The following is a 23892-nucleotide window of genomic DNA, read 5'->3' as shown; positions in this document are numbered from 1 at the left end:
AGGTCTCTTTGGTAAAATAAAACACCGTGGGAGACCCCTTAGCAAATTAAGATACGCGACATAAATCAAAAGGTACTAAATATCTGCCGTCTTGAGAAGAGATAATCCATGAATTCAGGGTTTATTCTCAAAATGACCGTTTCTGACCTTCCTTAGCGTTTTCTTCCTTTTAAAAAAACACTCGCGACCCATTTGTAATTGGTCGTCCTATCGAAAAAGGGGCGGTCAAAAAAAATCTAGTACGATTTAAATACTAAAACGTGGGCAAGTAGGAATAATTTCCCTTCAGAAATTTTATCTAGGACTTTCACTTTAGACAGTTTGCTTAACTCTTTGACCGCGGATGACACCTACAAGAAAATCGCACATATATTTGAGCCGTGTAATATTTTTTTGTGTAATTTAAGGTTGAAAAATAGTTTAATTTATTGATATAATATTTCAATAACTTATGGTATAAATAGGTGCTCCCCCACATATTGGCAAATTAGCACGCAAAAATATTAACCGCGGTGAAAGGGTTAAAGATCACCACACAGAGATTTACTCTGACATTACTGGCATCTACACTTCTTTAAGAATCAGATCTTTAAGTCCTCCAACTTGGAATACAAGCGAGAGGAGGCCGATTCAACTTCAGAACAGCAAAGATCGTAGAAGTCGCCGATTCTCTCTTCGCACCCACCGTCTGAATCAATTTGAAGACACAGGATCACAGAGACCACAGAAAACACATCTGTGGAAAAAAAACCCGGACACCAACACTCGGAAAAGTTGAGATATGTAAAAATAAAATATTTATAAAAAAAACTTATTAGTTTAAAAAAACTATTATCTAAATTACTGATTGTTTTAATTTTATTATGCTATTTAATTTATTGTTTCGTCTCTTTTGATTTTTCTAAACACAACATAAAAATGATACATAAAAATATATTTTTTATGAATTTTCCGACATTTCATATGCGCCAATCTAGTATTTTATATAAAAATTAATACTCACACCACCAGTTGAAAATGGATCGACGCCTTTTTTTGATAGCAATAATTTAACAACGTCTTCTCTGGAGTACATAGCCGATATGTGCAACACATTGTAGTTGTCCTGAAAACATAAAATAAGAAATTAAACATTAGCTTGAAAAAAAATCAAACTTTTACTTATTATTATAATATAAGCTACGAAATTGGGAATTTTTTTCGTTTGTGCCATATAAAATATTACACAATTATGCTCCATAATTGCATGGGTTAAAACTTTGCCAATCGCTCGGCAATGTGTGACGAGACATTAAATTATTTTTATTGCCTAAATAATGGCGAGCGCGATTATATAACCGTATCGAATTAAAAAAATATTTTACCCCAATGTGAAGGTCAAACGTAACCTCGGGAGTAATCGACTGACCCTAATCATCTACTTGTGTGATTGTATTAAAATACATGCGTGTGTAGGTCAAACGCGAGTATATCTGATTACCAGATTAAATACACAAATGTTACAGGTCAACAAAAATTGAAAACACCTGTTTTGTACCACTGACTTAAGGAATAATTTGCCCCTCTAAATCCGTTACGTGAGTTTCGTTGTTTAATTGGTCTTACATGTTTTTGTTTTTGATAATACATTCAAACAAATTTTTAAGCAAATTTCCTTGTTTCTCGTTCTTGGAATTGGATATTTCCCATGATCCAGTGTTTCCCTTATCACTTTGAGGTCAAATTCTTTGTTCTAGGTCGCATGGAGAATGAATAAGTGCTTCTAATTAGCGTTCGTGATGTATTATGTTTATTTAAATTTTAAAAATATTTTATATCTCTGACAACAATGCTGGTATCACGTTTTTATTTAATACGCTTACATATTTAGAAATAAAATAGTTTTCTAGATGTTACAAGTACAGCTTAAAGTATAAATGTTGATAATATAGTACATGTTTAGAACGTGACATTATTTACTCATATAGATAGAAAAAAAATTAATGGTTTATCTCAAAAGGTAAAAAGTACTAATCAATAGAAAATACTTTACTTAAAGTACGATGGATGGATTTACATAAATTATAGTTTAATAATTTATATACATTATAATCGTTTATATTAATTTGGTTCTATAGTAAGCTTATGACTTATAAATTTCAAGTATATAATTCGCTTAAAACGATAGAAATATTAAAATATTTAATATATATTATTGCTCTAAGTTAAAGGCTCAAGTAATATAAATATTAAGTCATGTATTGTACATTACTTGACGTTTTTGTTAATTTTATATTACGATGGTACTAAGAAAGCAATATAATACTTCTAATTTAAATAAATAAATTACTTTTCAATACAAAAATATTTATAAATAAGTTTTTATAAATATGTAATAATTACATTTTTATATTAAAAACTATTTAAATATTACACTCATCCTTCGATTTACACGGTAGATACGTTCCATCGCGTAAATCAAAGTATAAAACGATCGAATAGTATTATATTCACGTGTACTATATAACGTTTTTTAAATTATAAAGTAAATGAAAAAATCTTCTGTAACTAAGAACACACCGAATGGGCAGTGTGAGAGGTTCCAGAGGTAGGTTAGGAGCAAAAAGTGAGAGTTCTAAAAATCATTAGCACATTCGTTTGTATATCGCCACGCTATATGCTTGGAAACAAATATGTTTGGTTTGAAGTATTAAAAATAATACAAACGAATTTATTACTGTTTTTATAACATAAAATCACGTAAAAATATGTAGCATGTCATGCGTGAAAAATATTAATGTCCACGTGTTCTTAGAATGAAAAATAACAATAATATAAACGTTATCAATAACAGTATTAGTTGTGACCGAATGAAAGTTTCCGTGAAATTCGCGATATAAAAAATACGCGAAACGTTATGCGGTAGGGCCGTAGAAAAATTATATTAATTACTTTTCAATTATACGTTGACCACGTCAGATTTTCACGGTCACTACGGATTGATCACGTTACTCGAGTGTGTAGAATAAACACAAACATGCGACCAATGGTAAAAATATAAATTCCCGCATACCATGTGGTCATGGAGAATTAGCGGAGAAAAATCAACATTTTTATTATATGCTACATAAATACATACTTACGAGCTTTCGACAATTTAAAATAGAACGATCGATTTCAAGGTTGAACCAATGCGAATGCTCAATCGGGTCCTACGCAGAGGAATTTGACAAAAAAGAGAATCGATTTGTATTTAAATAGCCATTAATTTACAAATGCGGTTAAATGTAATCTTACGTTATACACACCGGTTTAAAAATCGATCTTTTTAACCATTAATACTAATATTTAATAATCTTAAGATTATATCACTGCTAAAATGAACTAAACAAAGTTTTAAAAATAGCACCATGTGAACTATTAATATAGTTTTTCTTTTTATGATCAACACATTTGGAAATTTAATCTCATCGCGTCGTATATTGTTGGAAGATTTCGATCCAACATCGGCCATAGAATTGTAATAAATTCAGAGATGAACTAGCATATTAGGTTTATATTATTTTTTAATAATACATTAAATGTTTTACGTTTTTTATTTAACAATGGATGGAAATTCAGGAGCTTATGGTATATACATAAATGGTTTACAAAGAGTCACGCACATTCCTGTTTTCATAAATTAAATCTAAAAAGTTAAATTAAACCAGATTTCCGGTACTCTAAATATTTTATTTTTTTTAATATATAGCAATCTAGATTTTAGAGCTCTGGAGTTTTGAAGAAATATCTTTAAGCAAAGTAACTAAAATCATTGAAAGATTTTATTATATTAAATTGGTTTGTTAATATAAACAAAGAAAAAACATCCCCCAAAACAATGATATTACGTATAACAGTATAGAAGTCCTACAGGTTTCATATTAGTAATAAACACCAAGGTAATCTCAACCTTGCGGTCGAGCCTCGGACCTTCACCCCTCGCGGCCAACAGCTTTGGACCTTATCAGGGTCTTTCATCTCGCCTGTTTGCACACCTAACCTCACCGTCGATTTTGGAATCAACCATTTCCTCTATGAAAACATAGTATGATACATACAGGCAAAGAACTACGTTCACAAGTATGTGGAGTAATCTGTTACATTCAGATTTGCACTTATGATTTTATAATAGAGTAACAATAATGCAATTATCAAGAGAATAATACTAAAATAAAAATTGAAAGGTTACGGTTCAATTTAAAGTAACATTAGGTATGATTACTCACATTATTTCTAGCTCCCACATCAGCTCCTAATTCGATCATTCTGTCCAAAACTGATGTTTTGTTGTCCTTGACGCCGTACATCAAAGGTGTCATCCCTGTTGCCTGAAATAAAAGATATAATATTATTAACATTATTCAATTTGACAGTATAATTGCGAAGATAAGATAATAATAATTAAAGTTTAAAAAAAGTGTTTAATAATTAATTACAGCAACTTTCACTAGTATTAATATGCAAAGTTATGATAGATAAAGTTCTGTCAATTAAAATAATTTACTACCAAGATAGTATTACGTAAATTAGTACAGTATTAATAATTTTACTAATATCAACAATTGTTAACAAATGAATGATGATATTTTAATACAAAACATTCAATTAGTTGCATAATATAATAGAATACAATAAAGACTATTCAGATGTTCGTACTTATATTTATTTTAAAATCGATGATTAAATACAAATAACGAAAATTTAACCTAATGATTAAAAATATACGCGAGGGAATTTTATCACATTTATTTAATAAAATTATTAGTAGTTTACAAATAATTTTTATAAATATCTACTTTATTAAAAAAAAATCTATCAGCCCATTTATAAAATTAGTTGATTATTTAATTATTTATTTTGCTATAAATACTAAAAACAGTTGTAGTTCATAAACAGAAACCAGACAATAAACGATAAGTATTTTTTTAAAAGGGTTCAAATTGTTGTGTGAAGGGAAGTGAAGTGATATATTATATAATATGTGTTTCTCTCTAGACCAGGGATCATTAAAGTGTGTTTTTTTTGTATTATTTGTTAGTTTGTCATATTTTAATATATAGGCATAAAATATATTTTTTTACAAATTTGATGTATATTATTTATTTACTCTAAATTAAACAGTTCTTCCTGTTTTTCACATTATTTTCAAGTTATTTATATTTATTTAGATTAAATTAAGATCATCCTAACCTAAGAGGTTATCCCAATGCGTCACGATAGTTGAAAACAATAATTGTATTATTTCATTACATAAAAAAGAATAAAATCACTCAACGACACATAAACTTAATAGTTTGACGAATTATGTGTTTTAATACTAGATCATAAACTATACAAATATTAGAGCATTGTCTGAGAGTAGCTGAAGTAGCTCATTATTAGATAATTTCATACCTAGTATGTACGAACTAGCTCGATTTTAATTAATAAACACGATATTCGTTCGTGAGATAAGGAAATCTAGGGAGACATAATCTGTGATTTAATAGAAAGCACGCGTTAACCACAAAACATAAGTCAACCAAAATAAAGCCATAAAAATAATAAACAAATGTATACAAGCTAACATATACATACACGATTAAAAAAAATGCTATAGAAATATTTCGTGTAATCATAAGTATCTGATAGTACGATAAAAATATACTAAATATAAACACACACTGCCAAAGCACATTAGCATTAGTTTAAATGATTCCATATCTTTAGATAGATACATCTTAATGAGTCTTTATTACTTTGTTTTATATTTTTAATATTTAAAGTAGTAACCAGAAGTATTATATTTTTATATTTATTCAAAATACCACTATTGTAAGCATGAACATTGTTTTCATTTAAGTTTATTTACAGAAATTAACTTTTTAATATATAAAAAAACGCATTAAGTTAATTTTATAAAATAATAAAATTAGTACGTAACTAAAATATTATATTAAGATCCAATTCTTCAACCGTAACAAGTCATACGGCAATAATTGATTTGTAATTGTATGCTAACACAATGACTCCTGTTGAGGTCTTCAGGGTCGAAATTTCCACTTGAGACTTGTTAGTTTACACGTTGCGTGTCGTAGTTGCATGCATTCATTCTACAAATAACATTCCAAGCGCTACAACCAAAGAATTCGCCCCAATCGCGACCTTTGGAGCGTGACCGCAGCGAGAAGGCTAATCGCGGTGCAGCGAGATTTTTTTTATTTTTAATTACACCAAATTAAAACTAGATTAACGTTCGGGATGGATGCAGGTGTGGGGGTTTCAACCAGCTGCAGAATTTAGAAGTTATTACTTATGGGTGAAAAAGTTTCGGAATGAACGGTGGTTACGAGATCTTTCTTCTATTGTGTGAATGAATATACTGTGTGACTACACTCTCGAGACGGGTTGATTTCTCTTGTTCGAATGATCGTGAATTGCTAGAATTAAGAGTGATTTTTATTAAATTTTTGTTTTGTTTTGGAACCTTAATATTTTATTCAGGTCAAGTCAGTATTATATTTAATTTCGTATAAGCCGAGAAACGTGTGAAATCATTAAAAATCAATTTTGAGTGAAATAATAAATAGTTTATTCATATGTGTTATAAATGTGTGTTATTAATAGTGTATGAATGATCCACAAAATTGCATATTTTTTACTTTACCAATAATCAATTTGACTGATATTATTGTTTCTGTTTTTATAAAATACAACATTAAATAATTTTAAAATTAAATAGATGTGTAAGATTACTTGTGTACTATTTATTAAGTTAGATGTTATGACCAAGTCATGTGTTCAACTGTTAAGGCCAAGGCTTTGGTAGTTGAATGACGTAACGAGAGATGTCAGTGAGACTCTAGCAGAGTCTACAATTTAAAAATCATGGCGTAGACTTTTCTAACATTAAGTTACGATAATTTATTTAAAATATTTTTAGTGGATTTTTTTATAATAATTCAGAGGCTTCCAATATTTTTTTATAAGATTAATATAACATTATTTTTGTTATATTCATTTACGTACTCTTTAATTTATTGGTATTATTTTCTATAAAAATCATTTACATTAAAATAAATTTTAAAAAATATTATGTTTTTTATTTATTATTTATTCAGCTATATATGTAAATATATAACTATATGGGGTACCTGAAAACAGCGAAAGATCGACCGCCGTACATGTACGGCGATACCGCTCAAAGGGGTAATATATATTAAATATGTTACAGTGAATAAATAATAAATATGTGTATTACCAGTAAAATTATCTGATCTTTCAATATTTTATTTATATGTTTAAGCATTAAATAAAATATTTAAATCATAATTTAAGCTTAGCATAAATAGTTTTAAATCATAATATTAATCTCTTATTTAATCATTAAGTTATAATTTATTGAAAGAAGGCTGAATTCTTTTCGAAATTATAAAAATGCCCATTTTAATGACCTTTATTTTTAAAATCATATAAATTGGTATCAATATAAAATTATATCTATTTTTTAGTCAAATTATTATTTCACATAACTGAAAGTACATTTATTGGCGATTAAATGTGAAATAAATTTTACAGTATTTATTATATAGCAACATTTGTGTAATTTTAACTCTTGTAAAGTATTATCTCGATTATCATAAATAATCTTGTAACAATTACTATATATATATATATATATATATATATATATATATATATATATATATATATATATATATATATATATATATATATATATATATATATATATATATATATATATATATATATAATATTATGATATAATGCCTTTTAGCCATGAAATGGTTTAAATTATACATAATTAATAACATAATATTTTTAATCTACTGATCGGTAAGATATATTGAACATAAATCATTTTTATATAAATCGTTAACTGTATAATACTCACTTAACAAGTATTTTTTTATTGTTGTTTCTTATTTTATTAAGAGAAATTAAGAGTCTCTCTTATATTGATTTACATTTATTACAATATTATTATAACGATAATATGTCTTTATACATTTGAAGTGATTGCCTAATATTTAAGTTTGAGTATTATGATATAAATTCACTTTTAAAGGATATATGAAAAAACGATGTTAACAATGATTTATATGAAAATATAGCAAATAAAAAATGTTTATATTATAATATAGTAATTTATTAAATTATTAAAAAATCTTATATTGAGAACTAATTTACTTTGGTGATAAGTGTTATACTATACTTTAAATATAAATATTAAATATAACATCCTTCAATGAAACTCTTTTCTATCGATATTTTCAAGGTCATACTATCATTGTTAAGAGCACTACAACTAACTTATATTAAGATCAAGCGTTTTATATTTGAATAATTTTCTGTTTATGTTTTTTATAGTTAATTTTAAAAAGTATTGCTATTTACTAAATGTATATCATACCAAAATATGAATTGAATATAGACCATAGTATTTTAATAATTCTATGATTATAGTTTTTGAAAGGTCTAGTTAACTAATAAACCTTATTGTAACATTGAAAGTAATGGCACGCGTTCGAATTATAACCAATCACGGAAAACGCTTGTGAATAAAATAAAATTTTCCGCACACACAAAAAAAATAAAAACTGTTTTCACGCTTCCTACAACCGCATTGGAATATTAATATTTTTGTGTTAAAACCAAGGACGCCCACAAATTTGGTATGCGATTTACAAAAGCGAATACGTAATATTTTAACGTGGTGTATAATCACTTTCATGTCACCAGACATTTCGACTAGATAAGGTTTGTTTCGTGATGTAAAAAAACACAACATTAATTAACAAATTAAAGGATATTTCATATGTCAAAACATGGCGATGATTTATTTTCCCCTATAAATTTCATTTGTGAGAAATATCACGTATTATATATTTATGTAAAATATTCCACGTATTGATAATATAATATCTAACCAGAAACATAATAGTCATGCCAAAATCGAATATTTCACACGTGTTGACTGCTGAATCTTATCGGAACAAAATGGAAATATCGTGCTAGTAAAAATCGCTACTAATTAAACATCTATCTGTGTCCTCAATTTTGAGCTCTACTTTCAAAGGATGAAGTTGTTTTTTTTTTATTTTTATGTTTTTCGACGGCAATCTAAATTACGTAGTCATAAATAGGTCTAAATGTATCGGAACATAGCGATAAAACGAGATTGCCGAGTTTGATGTTTGATATTTAGTGCGTTAACTTGAATTATGTAAAGTTAAAGTTGCGTGATTACTAAATAATTTTTATAATTAAATAAGGCGAATTGTTTCGATTTTAATAAAAAAAATATTCTGTTTTACACGAAGGTCTTGTTTCACGTTGACACATTACCGACAATAACTTGAAAAATGTAATTAAATATTAAAAATATTGTCTTTTCTTCTCTATATCAATAAGTATTATTTACATTGTAAATGTTTTGAAGAACATTAAAAATATATATATATTTTTAATTTATTCTTTTAACGGAAAATATGTTATCTGTTTTACTTATCAATCATCGGATTTACTTCAAATCAATCTTCTGTAAAGTTTGTTTTTGCAGTTGCTTTAGTTTAAGTATGGAACAGAGATATGCTTGTTTTATGTAAACTATTATTCTGCTTATATGTTATGTACTATTCTCCTTTGTATTGTACCTAAATACACTATTGCCAACAAATATTTTAGAGGCATTAATTTTTTTAATATGGGCTAGACAATATTTATTTATTTCATAAAAGCTTTGCGCGCTTTTCTGTTAGCGAATTCGGATATAATTTACGAATCATCAAAAATAAATCTGGTTGACTCATTGTCAATCGTAGTTTTAAATTCTTTTCAGAACACTAAATACTCTTTCACAATCTGATGCACACACAAAGTTAAAAAAATCAAAGCACAATCATTGTGTTCAGTAATATGCTTAAGAGTCCCATATCGATAATTTTTTATGCTGTCGGTTTTGTGTTTAGTTTAAAATTTAATTTGTAAATAAGCTTCAGAGGTATCATGTCACTTAGTTAATTTTCATCTTTTTCTAGCAATACTTTTGCCTTAAAAATTACAATACTCTTGATTCATTTAATGCATTGAATTAACAATTTTGTCAAAAACGTTTAAATAAAAATATTTTACAGCAGATTTTTTGATCTTTTAGTCAATGATTTATTTCAAATTCTGTAGTGATTTCATTTCCACTTGTAATTTTTATACGCTCATCAAGAACTGACTTACATGTTGTTATATTTCTTTAATTAAGTTCCCAATATGATACTTTATTCAATAATAAAATTTATTTGACGTAATGACATAGTATTTTCAGGCAAAATATAGACATTCAAATTTTGACAAATATTTTTTAAAAGCAGGAATCTGTATTTATGCATCAATGGAAAAGCTTCTTAAGTCGTTTCATTTAAAGCATATCGCAACGACTTTAAATATAGAGCCACAGGTTTTAGTGTTTCTAACCTTGTCAATAATCTTGTGTATTGAGAGCTAAATGTTGTTTTAAAATCTTCTATTTATATTGACTTCCGCTAGATAAATTATAAATTTGCTGAACAGTACCAAAGAAAGTTATTGCTTCTTTGCAGAGACCGCATCGATAAGATTTAAAGTATGGTTTCCACGATTAGAAAATGCACGCATGGATTCAAGATCAAGCGAACTTGCCTTTTTAATAAATGAGTGCATATGCGCTACAAAAATATGATAATGTAGAGGTCAATTAAACGACACTTTAAAACGTAAGAAAAGAAAATAACAACTTGTTTGGACAAAAGACTGAACTAACAATAGGATAATTATAAATATCACAGTTGCGTAACTGAACAGACTCCCATTAACACGCTCGATAAACGCTCATTATGTAAAAAAACTACCCCTTTGTATATAAATATGCAATAGACAATGCGTCCTCTAGCGTAAAAACCACCATTGTGATATATCCTCTTTATAATAACAACCTTAATGTGTTTATCTTTAAAATATCACTTATTCAAAGCGTGAACATATTTCGTTGGTTGAATAAACAAGCGATGAAATTAGACAACAGATTTTTACATTTTCAAGATTCGCTGGAGACGTTTAGAATCAATATTATAAAAGGTCTGACATTTTATCAGATCAGCCATGAATTTGGGCCACACACAGTATATTGATAACAATGGAAAAGAGATTTCGTGACTAAGCAATTGCGGTAATAATTAAAAATATTGTATCATAACACATCCATTTCGAGACCGTTGATCACCCATGCGCACAGTCGAAAAATTACTCTTTGTGTAAAAAGGGGGCCAGTTAGACAATTAATTCTACTCTGCGCATAATATTATTGTTCTTTTAACCTATGGCTGGCAATCGCCGGATTAAGAATCTGGAATGTTTGTATTTTAAGTCAAAAACACAGTTCGTGGGTGTACCCAAAAAACGATGCAATTGGCTCATAAAATATGTCATTTTGTCACAGAGACAGAGACGCAGAAGATAGACGAGGATATACGCCACGGAGTCAAAGCAGCAGAGACGAGTCAAGAGACTGCATCTACACGAGACAACATCGGATCGTCCCGAGACAACCCCAGTGGCTCCAGCAAAATCACAGACGACAATAATACAACTCGACATGCCAACAAAGACTCCGACTTATAAAACTAGCCATTTCAACTTCAACTTCTAATAGTACAATACATATATATACAAGTACACATATGTATTAATTTATATATGTTTCTAAAAAATCTTTTTGGTGTCTATTTAACTGCAAAGTCGTACCCCTTCGTCATCAAAACCCAAAATAATTAAATATTTTTGTTTTGAGCGTCACATTCTTAGATACATTTTAGTTACTGTTAAATAAGTATGTTATCGTATATATACAGTATTAGTAGTGACCAGCCGACGCAATCTAAACATCGAAAGCATACAATCTTTTTCGCTTTTAAAAATTGTATATCGCCTTCAGTTCACCCTGTATATAAGGGCGATATTTTTAACCCAAGTGTGCGTATTTTTAACCGGCAAGTGGTCAGATGAGCGGCAATGAATGCAGGCTAAAAAGGGGGGCGATTGTTTTTGGCGTGAAGAACGTCAAGGGCGGCTGGACTTGGTAAGTATGCCAGCGCCCCCGCCCCAGCCCCTAGGGTCGACCCGATCGGGTCACGCGCCTTCCACTCCACACTTCCGGACGAGGAGCGTGTGAGAAATTTGGCCCACATTCACCTAAAAATCTATATTACTTGCAGCCGTACCCTATTTTCTTTTTAATTTCTCGCTACTTACTTACTCACCGGCTAATCGGAACGGAAATCATGAAGCCGCGCAAAAATAAGTCTTGGGATTGGTTATTTAATGGACTCATGCGTCACTTATGTAGAATCTTGCAGAACATTGCAGTTAAACAGATTTCACAAGTATAAATTGTAGCTTATATTGGAATTTTGAGTAAGAGTGGGAGTGAGAATGGTAGCGAAATTTTTTTTTTCTACCCAATAATCTACTTATCCTATGTGATCCGTGGCAACATTTATGTCAAGATTTTTAGCCATTTTTTCTTCAGTGTTTTTTTGAATAAGCATTAAATTGAAGATAAATACATACAGAACCACTTGTTTTAAGTTACATATTAATCATTTAACCGCTGCCTTCCCAACCTCATTTATTCATCTTTTTCGTCTTCGACAAACATATTGATGCCAAAATATCCTACCGCGGTTGTCTCTATCGAAAGCCCACGTACAGTCCGTCCATGATGTGAACGCTCATCGGTATAGTATTGGTATAAAATATTTAAGGGTTAACATGTAAAATTATACGTTCAATTACTTTTTCCTTTTTTAGTTTAATTTGTTTAGGAAAATGTAAAATATTACTTTCCTGCTTATTTTGTTTATTTAAATACATATTTAACTCAAAAACATGAGATAAGTTTTGGAATCACTCTCCAGGTTAAATATCTGTTTAATATATTATTTTTAAAAATACCAATAGAATATTACAGAAATTGTTTTAATGATTACAAAATACCACAACATGACAAAAATTTATAATAAAAATATAACACATTATAATTTTTAATTAAATTTCTAACGTATGGTCCCTACCCTTAAAACAGCCCTAATTTAGTATTGGTAACGTTCTCCTATCGGTGTTAACAAATTCGCGGAAAACTGTATATGTATGCATGCATGCGTAAACGCACCCTTATTTCCAACACAATTATGATGAGCGTTAGCATCTTGGAAGTGTTACAATTTAACTTAAGGAAATATTTGTTAAAATTCATTAATTTTTTCGTAAACAATGTTTCAAAAATATTTTTAATTGCATATATATTATTGATTTTTATCTAATGCATAAATTAAAACGACATGTTTTTATTAAATTGATAATTTTGTATATATTTGGTTAGTAATTGAATTTGTTAGCACGCTATAAGTCGCTGACTATTAATCTGAAAGACTTAGATTTTAATCTTCTAAATCTTTTTAAATTTAGTGTTATTTTAATTTATATTATATCTGGGAGATAAGTATTGGTGATTATTATGTAACTATAATTCCGATCCATCATCATAGATTGGGTTAACCTAGATTTTCCTAATCTCACGGATGAATATCATGATCAATAATTAAAATTGAGCTAGATCGTACCTATCGGGTTTCTGTAATAATGAGCTACTTCAACTAGTAGAAAATATCCTATATGAATTTAACAAAAATACATTGTCTGTATGTATGAAAGATTATCAGTAGTTATAAAAGGTTTTTTTATTAAGAGTCTGTCTTTTGTGTTAAAATTAAATAGTTAAATATATCTTAATTCAATTTTGATATTTATCAAAGTACGATATTATGCATTTCTGGGTGGGATATGAAATGGCTTAGTAAAAATCAATTATTAAAATATTTTTATAGAAAATTATATGTAATACTTCGAATGGATTATATGTATGTTTATAATATTTTCACATAATTAATTACTAATATTATAATATAATGTATTCTCTCATAAGGAAAAATACTGGATAATTTTAAGATTGCTACAAATTGCTATAAAAATAGTAAAAAGGTTAGGGAAATAAGAGCAATTAACATGTTGCCTTGTATAGAAAAGTTTTTATAAATTCTCAAAACATTCTATGTGATCAACAATCGGGATTCAGAGAAAAACATTCCACTGAGACTGCATTACAAGTAGTTATAAAAGATTGGTTGTTAGCTATGGATACAAGCAAAATCATTGGAGCACTATGCCTGGATTTCAAAAGAGCTTTTGAAACAATAAACAGAATAATAATATTGTAGAGAATTTATGTATAGTCAGGTATAAGAAAACGAGTACAGCCAGGGGAATGGTGTACGCAGGTGTGAATTTGTATAATAATATTTCTAGAGCAATCTGAAAAAATCAAAATGTAGCAGGATTCCTAAATGAAATAAAGAAACACTTTCGTGCATTTTATTTTCTGTTTATATTACGTATTATTATATATGTACGTATGTTTGTTTCGGGTTAAAATTAGCTATATTAGCTTAATAAATTAATAATATAAAAATATGAATTAATTAGTACTAATACTATAAGCCTCGTTCTGAGCTTCAATTTGTCAAAAATCTACGAACTGTTTATACTATTATTAACTGACAATTTTATTTAAATGTAACCGACATGAATCCCTAATAAAATCTGCTAAATAATTGTTGATTTTAAAGACGTAAAGTAGCATGATATCTTTTTTTCTAAGAATGTAAATTTCTTTTCTGTAAATATAATTTAATATTATTTACAATATCTAATGCAATAAGTCAATAAGTTAACGAAAAGCTTTTTAAATAATATTTAAACTTGGGTACTGCTCCTTAGTCCATTGGTAAATTTAAAACTTATTTAGCGAAATTTTGTTAACAAAGACGTCTTTAAAGCAAAAAATATGTATAATATATAATGAATCATAGTGAAACATTCCTAGGAGTTACTTATATAATACGTGGTCATTAAATCGACTATAATTACATTCAATATACTTTATTGGATCACTATGATAATACATTATCAAAGGTTAATCTCTCTACAGAAAATTTGACAACTTAATTGAAGTGTCTGTCATATTAAAAAGTGTAGGTGGATGAAAAGAATATGAGAAAATATAACTATTACTTATTTTCTGTGCGTTTAAGCATACTAAATACTTTCTTGTTCTTCCTGCATTGTTAATAATTAAGGTGTTAAATAATCATTAAGTATTTAATAATTCTGTATTATTTTTATTTTTTACAAATTTATAAGTACCCAGTACTGTTGCAGATTTAATTCATTCCACAGCTCATTTACATGAGTCATTTACCGCAAATGCAGAGGCGATTGCAACACGTTTGTTTTTGTTCTTTGACTACTAAGCTGGAACTGTTCCAACTATCACATCCAAAAGGAATTATGATATGGGTGTTCGTTAGCGGCGTGGCTGTAAATTCTGCCTCTTTACTCGATTAACGCTTTTGTGCATCGCTCTAGTGTCGTAATCAAAAGGGCGTAACCGAAGGTAAATAACGCGATGCTAAAAATATTGCAAGCGAGCTTTTTAAGCTTTCAGGGAAATTACAATAGCCGGAAGTGATTTTTATTTAGCAAAAAAAAACTAATACACATTCTATTCAGGAAACTGGTTCGAGCAATTTTCGCGATGGATAATATTTTTGGATACGGTGGTGTATCGTGATTTTTAAATAATGCCTAGCGAAATGCTGCACGTAAGCTTGCAGTTAAGATAAAGAAACGTCCATTAAACCGACATTGAAATATGACATAAACGAATTTTTTAAAATCGAACGTTTTTCACAGAAATTTATTATAAGTTTGCGTGCATAAAAATGTAATGAAAAATGCAGTTCGTTTCGGTATTATATTTTTTGCATGTACGAACGTATTTCGCTTTAAACTTGATAATGCGATTCGATTAAAAATCAAACTAAACTAATAATTCATCTTGTAATGCACAAAATATTTATTGATTTGTTTTTTCTAAACGTATAAAAAAATGTGTAGATCATAATCATATTTGACATATCAACGATTAATTAATGTAATATGATATGATCAATTTTCGTTCAAATATCAACAGGTAATATTTACATTGTATCAATTTATATTACATATTAAGATGATAATAAATTATAAAAAAATATACCGCATATAAATAGAAAAGCAATCAGTTACTAAAATTTGCATACGATTACAATAAAAACTATGAAATCGATAATGAAACGAGAAAACGAAACATTTCAAGGGCAATTTTAATGTATGGTCACGTAATTATGGTAAACTCAAGTAAACAAACTAATGTGAGGCTTGAGTAAAATTTTTTACGAAACGAAGCAAATATATTAATGTATTTTAGAAGAGAAATATTTTTTATTAAGAAAGTACTACATATAATTTTGATTAATTATAATATTGTAGCCACGACAACTTTTAGAAAAAAAGAATGACATGAAGTTATATTAAATACCCAGATCCAAATGTAACTCGTGAAGTTAATCGTGAGTGAAATTATACATACTTGAATAATGGTTTCGAGCAAAGCTAAAATCATTGACATTGTTTAATTATATTTTTGCTCTTTAAAGTAGATAATAAAATAATTATTTTATATATTGATTGATGTTGTCAATATTTGACAGTTGTATTAGAATAAATAATTAGTCAATATTTATGTATATTTTATTTTTACTGGTTTCTAAAATATCCATTTTAATTTCTAATAAAGACAGTATAAATATTTTTAATTAAATCTTAGAAAAAACGTAAACACATATGACATCATTGCTATCCACCACTTTAGTAATATATAAATTTACTAATGCTTTACAAATTTCTAACAAGTAATTGTGGTATACTTAGGTTTAAGCTCAAGAGATAGTAGCAACAATTATAATCACTATTTTAATATTAGGGTTAGGTTAAAACATTTATGGAATGGTGAAGTGTCGGTTTGGTTTACTGTTTAATTATATTACTTTTATATACATGGTTTATGTTCAGTTAGACCATGTATATGTTTTTATTCTAGTATTATAAACAAATTATAAATACCTATATATGTTTTTTTTATTATGACGTAATATTAAGTAATAAAAAATATAGGCGAAACCATAGAATTTAATCATCAAAAGTGGAGCAAAATCTAATTGATCAATTTTAATTTCGCTAATGTTGCAAATTTGTTTGGTTTTTTACAAAGGCGAACAGCAATTTTCTTTATGGTTCAAGCAAAAAATACAGAAATCACGATTACTTGTAAAAAATACATATCGAAACCTAATTGGCAATAGATCAAAAAAGCTTCGTCCATTACAGGAAATTAACGTTTTTCCACCGACAACCATTAGTGGATTTTCGTCCTTAGCGATCATGCAACGCCATGTTAACATTATGGTATATAAAGAGTGCGAATCGGTGGCATTCAACAGGGCCGGACTTTGCGTATTAATATAGTATCAATTCGACCTGAGCCCATTTCTGAGCGCCGATTATGCTTTGGCGCCCGCGATCAAGATTAATCCGTTTCGGTTTCGGTGGCCTGTCCCACTTTCGGACTAAACATAGAAAAGAGACCCTAAAGAGGTTTGTTCCAATTTTTTGAGAAAGCCACCACGCGGGCGGTTCAAGGTCGTGCGTGCGAAAACATAGCCTATGTCAAAAATGGTTTTGATCTTACGGAGGAGATTCGTCCTTGGCTTTTTATCAGAATCGATCTGTTTCTGTGAAAACACATAATTAGCATGCGTTTGACGGCCGAAAAAAATATAAAAAGATTTGGGTTATATCGAAATGGATTTTTATATGTGTGTAACTCGTAAAGTTTCACGCGTGGGTTGCTTAATTTATGAGTAACAGTTTTGTTCATAAATTGTTATTGTTAAAGTTTTCTTATAATAATCCAATTATAGCACAACCATACCAATACCGGTTACATTTAACCTATATAAAAATATAAAAAAACAATAACAATAACTTTATTAAATGTATTATTAATATTTTTACTACAGTTATATAAAACTTAACACATAATTTGCTTTATTTTGACTTCTTGCTACCTATGTTTCAGTACTATATATTTTCAGGATGTTTTGATAAACTTGTTTTTATTATGATCATAATGAAATACATATTTTAAATTGGTTTTCATAGACGATTAAAAAATAATATACCACGGAATAAATATTGGTTTAAATCTGTCTATACATATACTATTCTATAAAAAAATGTACAAGTGTACATCATCTTAGGCAGTTTTCTCAAACTTCTTGCCCACAAAATTGTAAAAAAATTAAGGCATTCTAATTTTTTTCAACACTCCATTAACATGTTTATAATACATTAAAGTAATAAATAAAATAAACTACTGCTTAAGCTTACACAATAAGGGGTGGGATTGCATATTTCAACAATATTTGGTATAAGGATCAATATACTAAGGGCTTTTGTTTAAACAAAAAAGGTGCCGGAACTCATTTTTTTAAAGAAAATTATATTAAATATCATTTAAATTAAATTTTAGGCAACTTTTCCTATATCACGAAGGGCATAAAAATATTTATTTATTTCAATATTTATTGATATATGTATTGGTCAAAGTGTAATCAAATCAACTTATGGTCAATAGGAGGGCGCAAAAACAATTATCACTTCTCAGAAGTCAAAAATTCACGTCAAAAGCAATAAAATTATGTCACTGTGGGAACGCTCACCCTTTCTTATGCAGCAGTAAAGATGCTGTTTAAAGAGCGGTAAAATGCAGCGGTTGTACAACATTTAAAAATAAGGTTGTGGTTTTTTCTTACTATTTTAAAAACCCTGGATTTTTAAATTTAATTAAAATTTTGTTAAATGGTATATAAATAACTTTCATCAATGTTTAAAATTGCTTTGCGGGAATTTCACACTGAATAGAGAACTCATTTTTTATCGAAACAACACAGCTTCAATCTTTCAGGTTGCTTATTATGAGGATTTAATATTCAGAGACTTTCTATTTAAATAATTTTCCTCCTATTTCACATAGAAGGCTTTTAGATATTGTTCATAAATGATCCTGTGATTTTTTAATATGAAAACCGAATTGTGTTTTATATTTTCATAACCCAAAGGTTTCTTGAAACGCAATATAATTATTTATTATTTATTTGTCAATATGATGAAGTATAACAATTTTAATTACAGCTGAGAATGCTATTTCATTGTTCATGCTTCTTTGATTTATATATTTTGACCACGAAGAAAGCTTTTGTTGAAAAGTTTGAAGTTTGGTACTTAGAATTAAAATGTTAATATATTTTCCCTGAAGAGAAAGAAAAGTCTAATTAATATACTTTGTTGCATAAAAAATCCATCAAATATAAAACAATACGCATCTATTATTCATAACTCAATAAGAAAAATGAATAAAAAAAAAAAAAAAAAAAAAAAAAAAAAAAAAAAAAAAAAAAAAAAAATAAGAAAAATGCTATTTTTTTATTGTTGTAATTTTTAATACAATATCGCGGCCACCTATAGACGATTTTGCTTTATTGTTGCGCTGGTGTAAACTAAAACAATATTGACTATTTATTGATTAAAAAGCCTAAGATATGTGTGTGTTGTCTGTAAGAGGGTTATCTACTAGCGTTCACTTTTTGTTTCTAAAGGCTTCAGCTTCATGGCTTATTGGAATATTCTTTTATCTCCCACATCACCACAAAAACTCACTCCTACAGGCTTTAAAAAACATATCATGTATAATTGTAAAATATACAAAACCTCACACAATCAGTGAGTTAAGGTTATTCTTAAGTACCAACAGAGGAAATAAAATTCCGAAATAGCCCTGACAAATGACGTCATAAACTTGAGAAAGTAACATTTGAATAAAAGTATTAATGAAGGTCAAGGTAGTCAACTCTTATTTTTAATTATAAATAAGAGTTGGCTTTTAAACGTCTAATTAGGCGTTTAAAAGTTTAGTGAATTTAAGAAAAGCATTGGATGTATTTTTCAGCGAATTGTTTCGAAAAAAATAATTTTGTGGTTCTGAATATACCATGCTAAAAAGGAAATCAAGCTATAAAGCTTAAGTAAAGGTCAAGGATTTAAAAATTGTGCTATTGCAATGTTTTCCACATCGTCAAACATTTGCACCTAAAACTTTTTCTATGAAATTTATTTCATAGAAAAAGTCCACTGTTATTGAAGTTATAAAATTTATAGGTTTTCTAGTTTTAAATTATAATCTGCTAAGAAATTAGATAAGAACATTACATTTTTATGCTTAACATTAAAGTGCATTCGCTCTTTCCAAGAACATATTAACTTGTGTTTTGTAATTAAAATTTTTTTGTGAATAACTTATTACATTTTTAGTGAAGGGTCTAAAAAACTAACTAACCAAGTTAAGCTACATACTCCTAAAATGTAAGGTCTCATAGTCAAATACATATATATGTATATAAACTTAATAAAATTACTAAACTAAAAAATTAAATCACTATACCTGATAAATAAAAAGAGTTCTTTATAAAAATTCATATGCGATTTAATATATAGCAATTTATATAAAATTATTTCTTGAGAATATTAAACATTTAATATTTATGTATGTATGTATTGTATAATATAATATAATATATATGCTTATTTATAATATTATTTGTTCCATAATAATACAATTTAAATTGCTTTTTCTAATGTGTTTTTTTTTATTGCGTTCTATGATTCAAAAGGAAAATAATCTTGGCTGAAAATGCATTTAATGCATGAAAAATATAAGGTCTATTTATTTATTAAATTAAACATAAATTTATGTGTCATATAATAAAAATAATTTTGGTAATATTATATTTCACTTTGTGTATAATTTAAGTCAATAATATATTCATATAAAATTTAGAAAATCTTTCCTTATTATCAATAGCAAATTATGTATTATACATATGTTTTATATTAAATAAAACTATTTTTTTATTCGTGGTACAAACTTTCAAAGACTTTTCAAAATCATAAAGAGCTTTCATAAAACGTAATAAACAATTTGAACTGGAAATGGTTGAATAATTTGTACTGTTTCCAGTTTAAAAGTTAAAATAGTGTTATGTGCATGTACATAAGGCATTAATTATACCACTCAGTTATGCTAAAGCATGTTTTACATATTATTATAATATGAGTGTTATAATTGAATATATTTATTGTCTAATGTAAAACAAACAAGGTTGCAAGTATTGATTATGTTTGTAGCGCAGTAATGCATCTATGATTTTTTAACATAATAATATTTAATCTCCTTCAATTTCACTAGTTATCAAATAAAATTTTATTTCTACTTATTATTTTTGGATAAAAATAATGAGTTAAAATTATCTTCAATTTTTACTCATTATTTTTGGATAAAAATAATGAGATGAAATTATCCATGAAAACCGTTGATTTTGTTTGATAACTAGTGAAATTGAAGGAGATTAAATATTACTATGTTAAAAAAGCATAGATGCATTACTGAAGTCCTTAAATTACGGTCCGCGGGCTGTGCTTTTTATCTGGCCCAAGAAGAATCTGCCCAGATATCAACAAAATTATAAAATTGATCTTTACAAAATGTATAAGCGATAAACATAACTGTTAGATTCCTAGAATTTCCGATGCAAAGAAACCGAACACGTGCAATTTTACCTCTAAAAATTAAAACTGCTGTTTTCTTTAACTGAAACAAAACTTTTTCGCAAAATTGTCTTGAATTTAAAAGAAAAGTAGATAAAGCTTTTATTATATAAACTGAAAAATTTTAAAAACGCGCAATGTTACTTCCAATAATTTAGCTGACGTGCTTTCTTTGCCGGAAACAAAGATATTTGCTCACAAAATTGACAAAATATAAGACAAGGATAGATAGAAAAACATGTTCAGTTACGAATTATCCTTCGAAGGAGTAACTATCTGCCAAAATCCATCACTCATCTCCGCTCAAAACCAGAATTGTTACTCTTTGATCATCTGAATTTTCACATAGCTGACAGGTAACAAATTTTCGAATATTTTTTTTAAATTTAAATTTTATATTTTCAGATTTAAAAGAAATGTCTAATAAAATAAAAATAATGGACTGTTATTTTTTTTATACCTTGAGGATGTAAATATATCTGTGTAATATATAATTAAGCTGTTGCTGTAGTCAAAGAAAACATTTTAAAATTAATGAGCATCGTAAATAATTTAATGAACTTTGAGAAAAATTGACTAAAAAAAATTCAAGAAATTAAAGAAACCTTAACAAGTCAACAAAATATTTAAAAAATACAATCGTACTGTTGCCGAAGCTAGAGCCAGTTACTGTGTTGCCCAAATTATTGGCAATCGACGAAAATAAAGACATAAGTGATACTGCTTAAATGCTTATTTTTAATCCTGGAATTAATTATAATTTTGAAGTAATTGAAGAACTAGTAACCTTAAAGAGCTTAAAAGACTATTGCTGGTGAAAATATATTTTTAAAAGTATCAGAATCAATTATTGAACTTGAATTGAATTGGGGATCACTCACTTGTATTAGGTACTATAGTCGGCGTTCAAATTAATAAAAAAAATTGCCAGGATTTTTTAAAATAAAAATAAGCAAAAACAACAGTCATTCTAGTAATCACAGCAAATTACATTAAGCAAATTAGATTATCTCATCGCCAATTTAAAAGTTTTCTTAAATCAATTGATACCAAATATGGTGATTTATTTTTGCAAAGTACACTGGCTTAGTCGCGGAAAATTGTTATGATTTTTTAGTTTAGAGATGAAATTTAAATAGTTATGATGGAAAAACATTAATATGTCACAGAACTGTCTGAATACACGATAGTTACATTTTCAGCTGATATAACTAAATAATTAAATTTCTTTTAAAATGAAAACTTGCCCATGCACTTTAATTAAAATAATCATTTTAATAAAAATTAGAATTTTTCATTTTGAATGTTGTAAAACTTTATGGAAAAATAAGTATTTTGTGTTAAAGTGTTTTGTTGATAATATTGATATTTTACAAAAATAATTTGAAAAACGGTTTATGGACTGATATAAATATGCTAATAAAATTACTAAGCAAACTATAAATTAAAATCATTACATAAGAATTAGCAGATAATTAACTTTTATTCGCTCTAACCGGAAACTAGCGATACAAATATAAAGAATTTTGTTCGAAGAATAATTTCAGTTTTTGGAAGTACATACATACATATGTGAACAAGTACTAACCAAAATGATGATCAGAGATACGCTCGCGAATCACAGACTCTCATTGTCATTCTTATTCTTAAAAAATAATTCTACTTATTAAGTAGCAAACATCGACCATATGGTTACAACCAAAAAAATAAACGCATTGTTAGCGTTCATTTTTGTTAAAAAAAATTCTCTGATTTTTTTTAAATATGTGTATATTTTATTTTTAATAACATTTACTTGACTTACTTTTAGATTTAATTGTGTACTAATGTTAAATTTAATTGTATATATGTAAGTATGTATTCAAATATCTTAAATAAAATGTACCAAAATATGTAAAAATGTTTACTTTGGCCCGAACTGACCTTATTATTCTTTGAAAAAAATATATTTAGCCCTCAGCTTAAAAAAAATAATGACCCCTTGCTTAAATTGTAATGATTTTTCACAATATTATTCAGTTAGGTATTTGACCAAATTCATTCACCCTTCTTACAATTTTTATGAAGTACGCTTAAAAGCTCAATGAATGTGCCGTCATCTTTCGGTATTAAGCAAAAAGCACACTGTTACTTGTATTTTGCCGTTGCTACTTTTTACCCCTTTAAAGTTTACAGTACATT

The 23892-nt window shown here is 27.7% G+C and overlaps 1 protein-coding gene across 3 annotated transcripts in view; it reads right to left on the bottom strand.

Annotated features, from left to right (window-relative positions):
- nompC (no mechanoreceptor potential C) overlaps positions 1-23892 on the bottom strand; it is an 89981-nt gene that overhangs the window by 35697 nt on the left and 30392 nt on the right. For all 3 annotated transcript variants that reach the window (XM_088186367.1, XM_088186365.1, XM_088186366.1), the window contains exons 2-3: positions 4248-4349; positions 1004-1105 (exon numbers count right to left, since the gene is read on the bottom strand). In XM_088186367.1, coding sequence (XP_088042493.1) covers positions 1004-1105; positions 4248-4340 — 195 coding nt within the window. In that variant the 5' untranslated portion in view covers positions 4341-4349. The remainder of the gene's footprint in view (positions 1-1003; positions 1106-4247; positions 4350-23892) is intronic.

This window comes from Plectrocnemia conspersa, unplaced genomic scaffold, assembly GCF_051122295.1.
Source record: "Plectrocnemia conspersa isolate PC_06_02 unplaced genomic scaffold, ASM5112229v1 ptg000005l, whole genome shotgun sequence".
Lineage (NCBI taxonomy): Eukaryota > Metazoa > Arthropoda > Insecta > Trichoptera > Polycentropodidae > Plectrocnemia > Plectrocnemia conspersa.
Note: the sequence above shows the minus strand (reverse complement) of the source record. Positions and strands in the feature narration are given on the sequence as shown.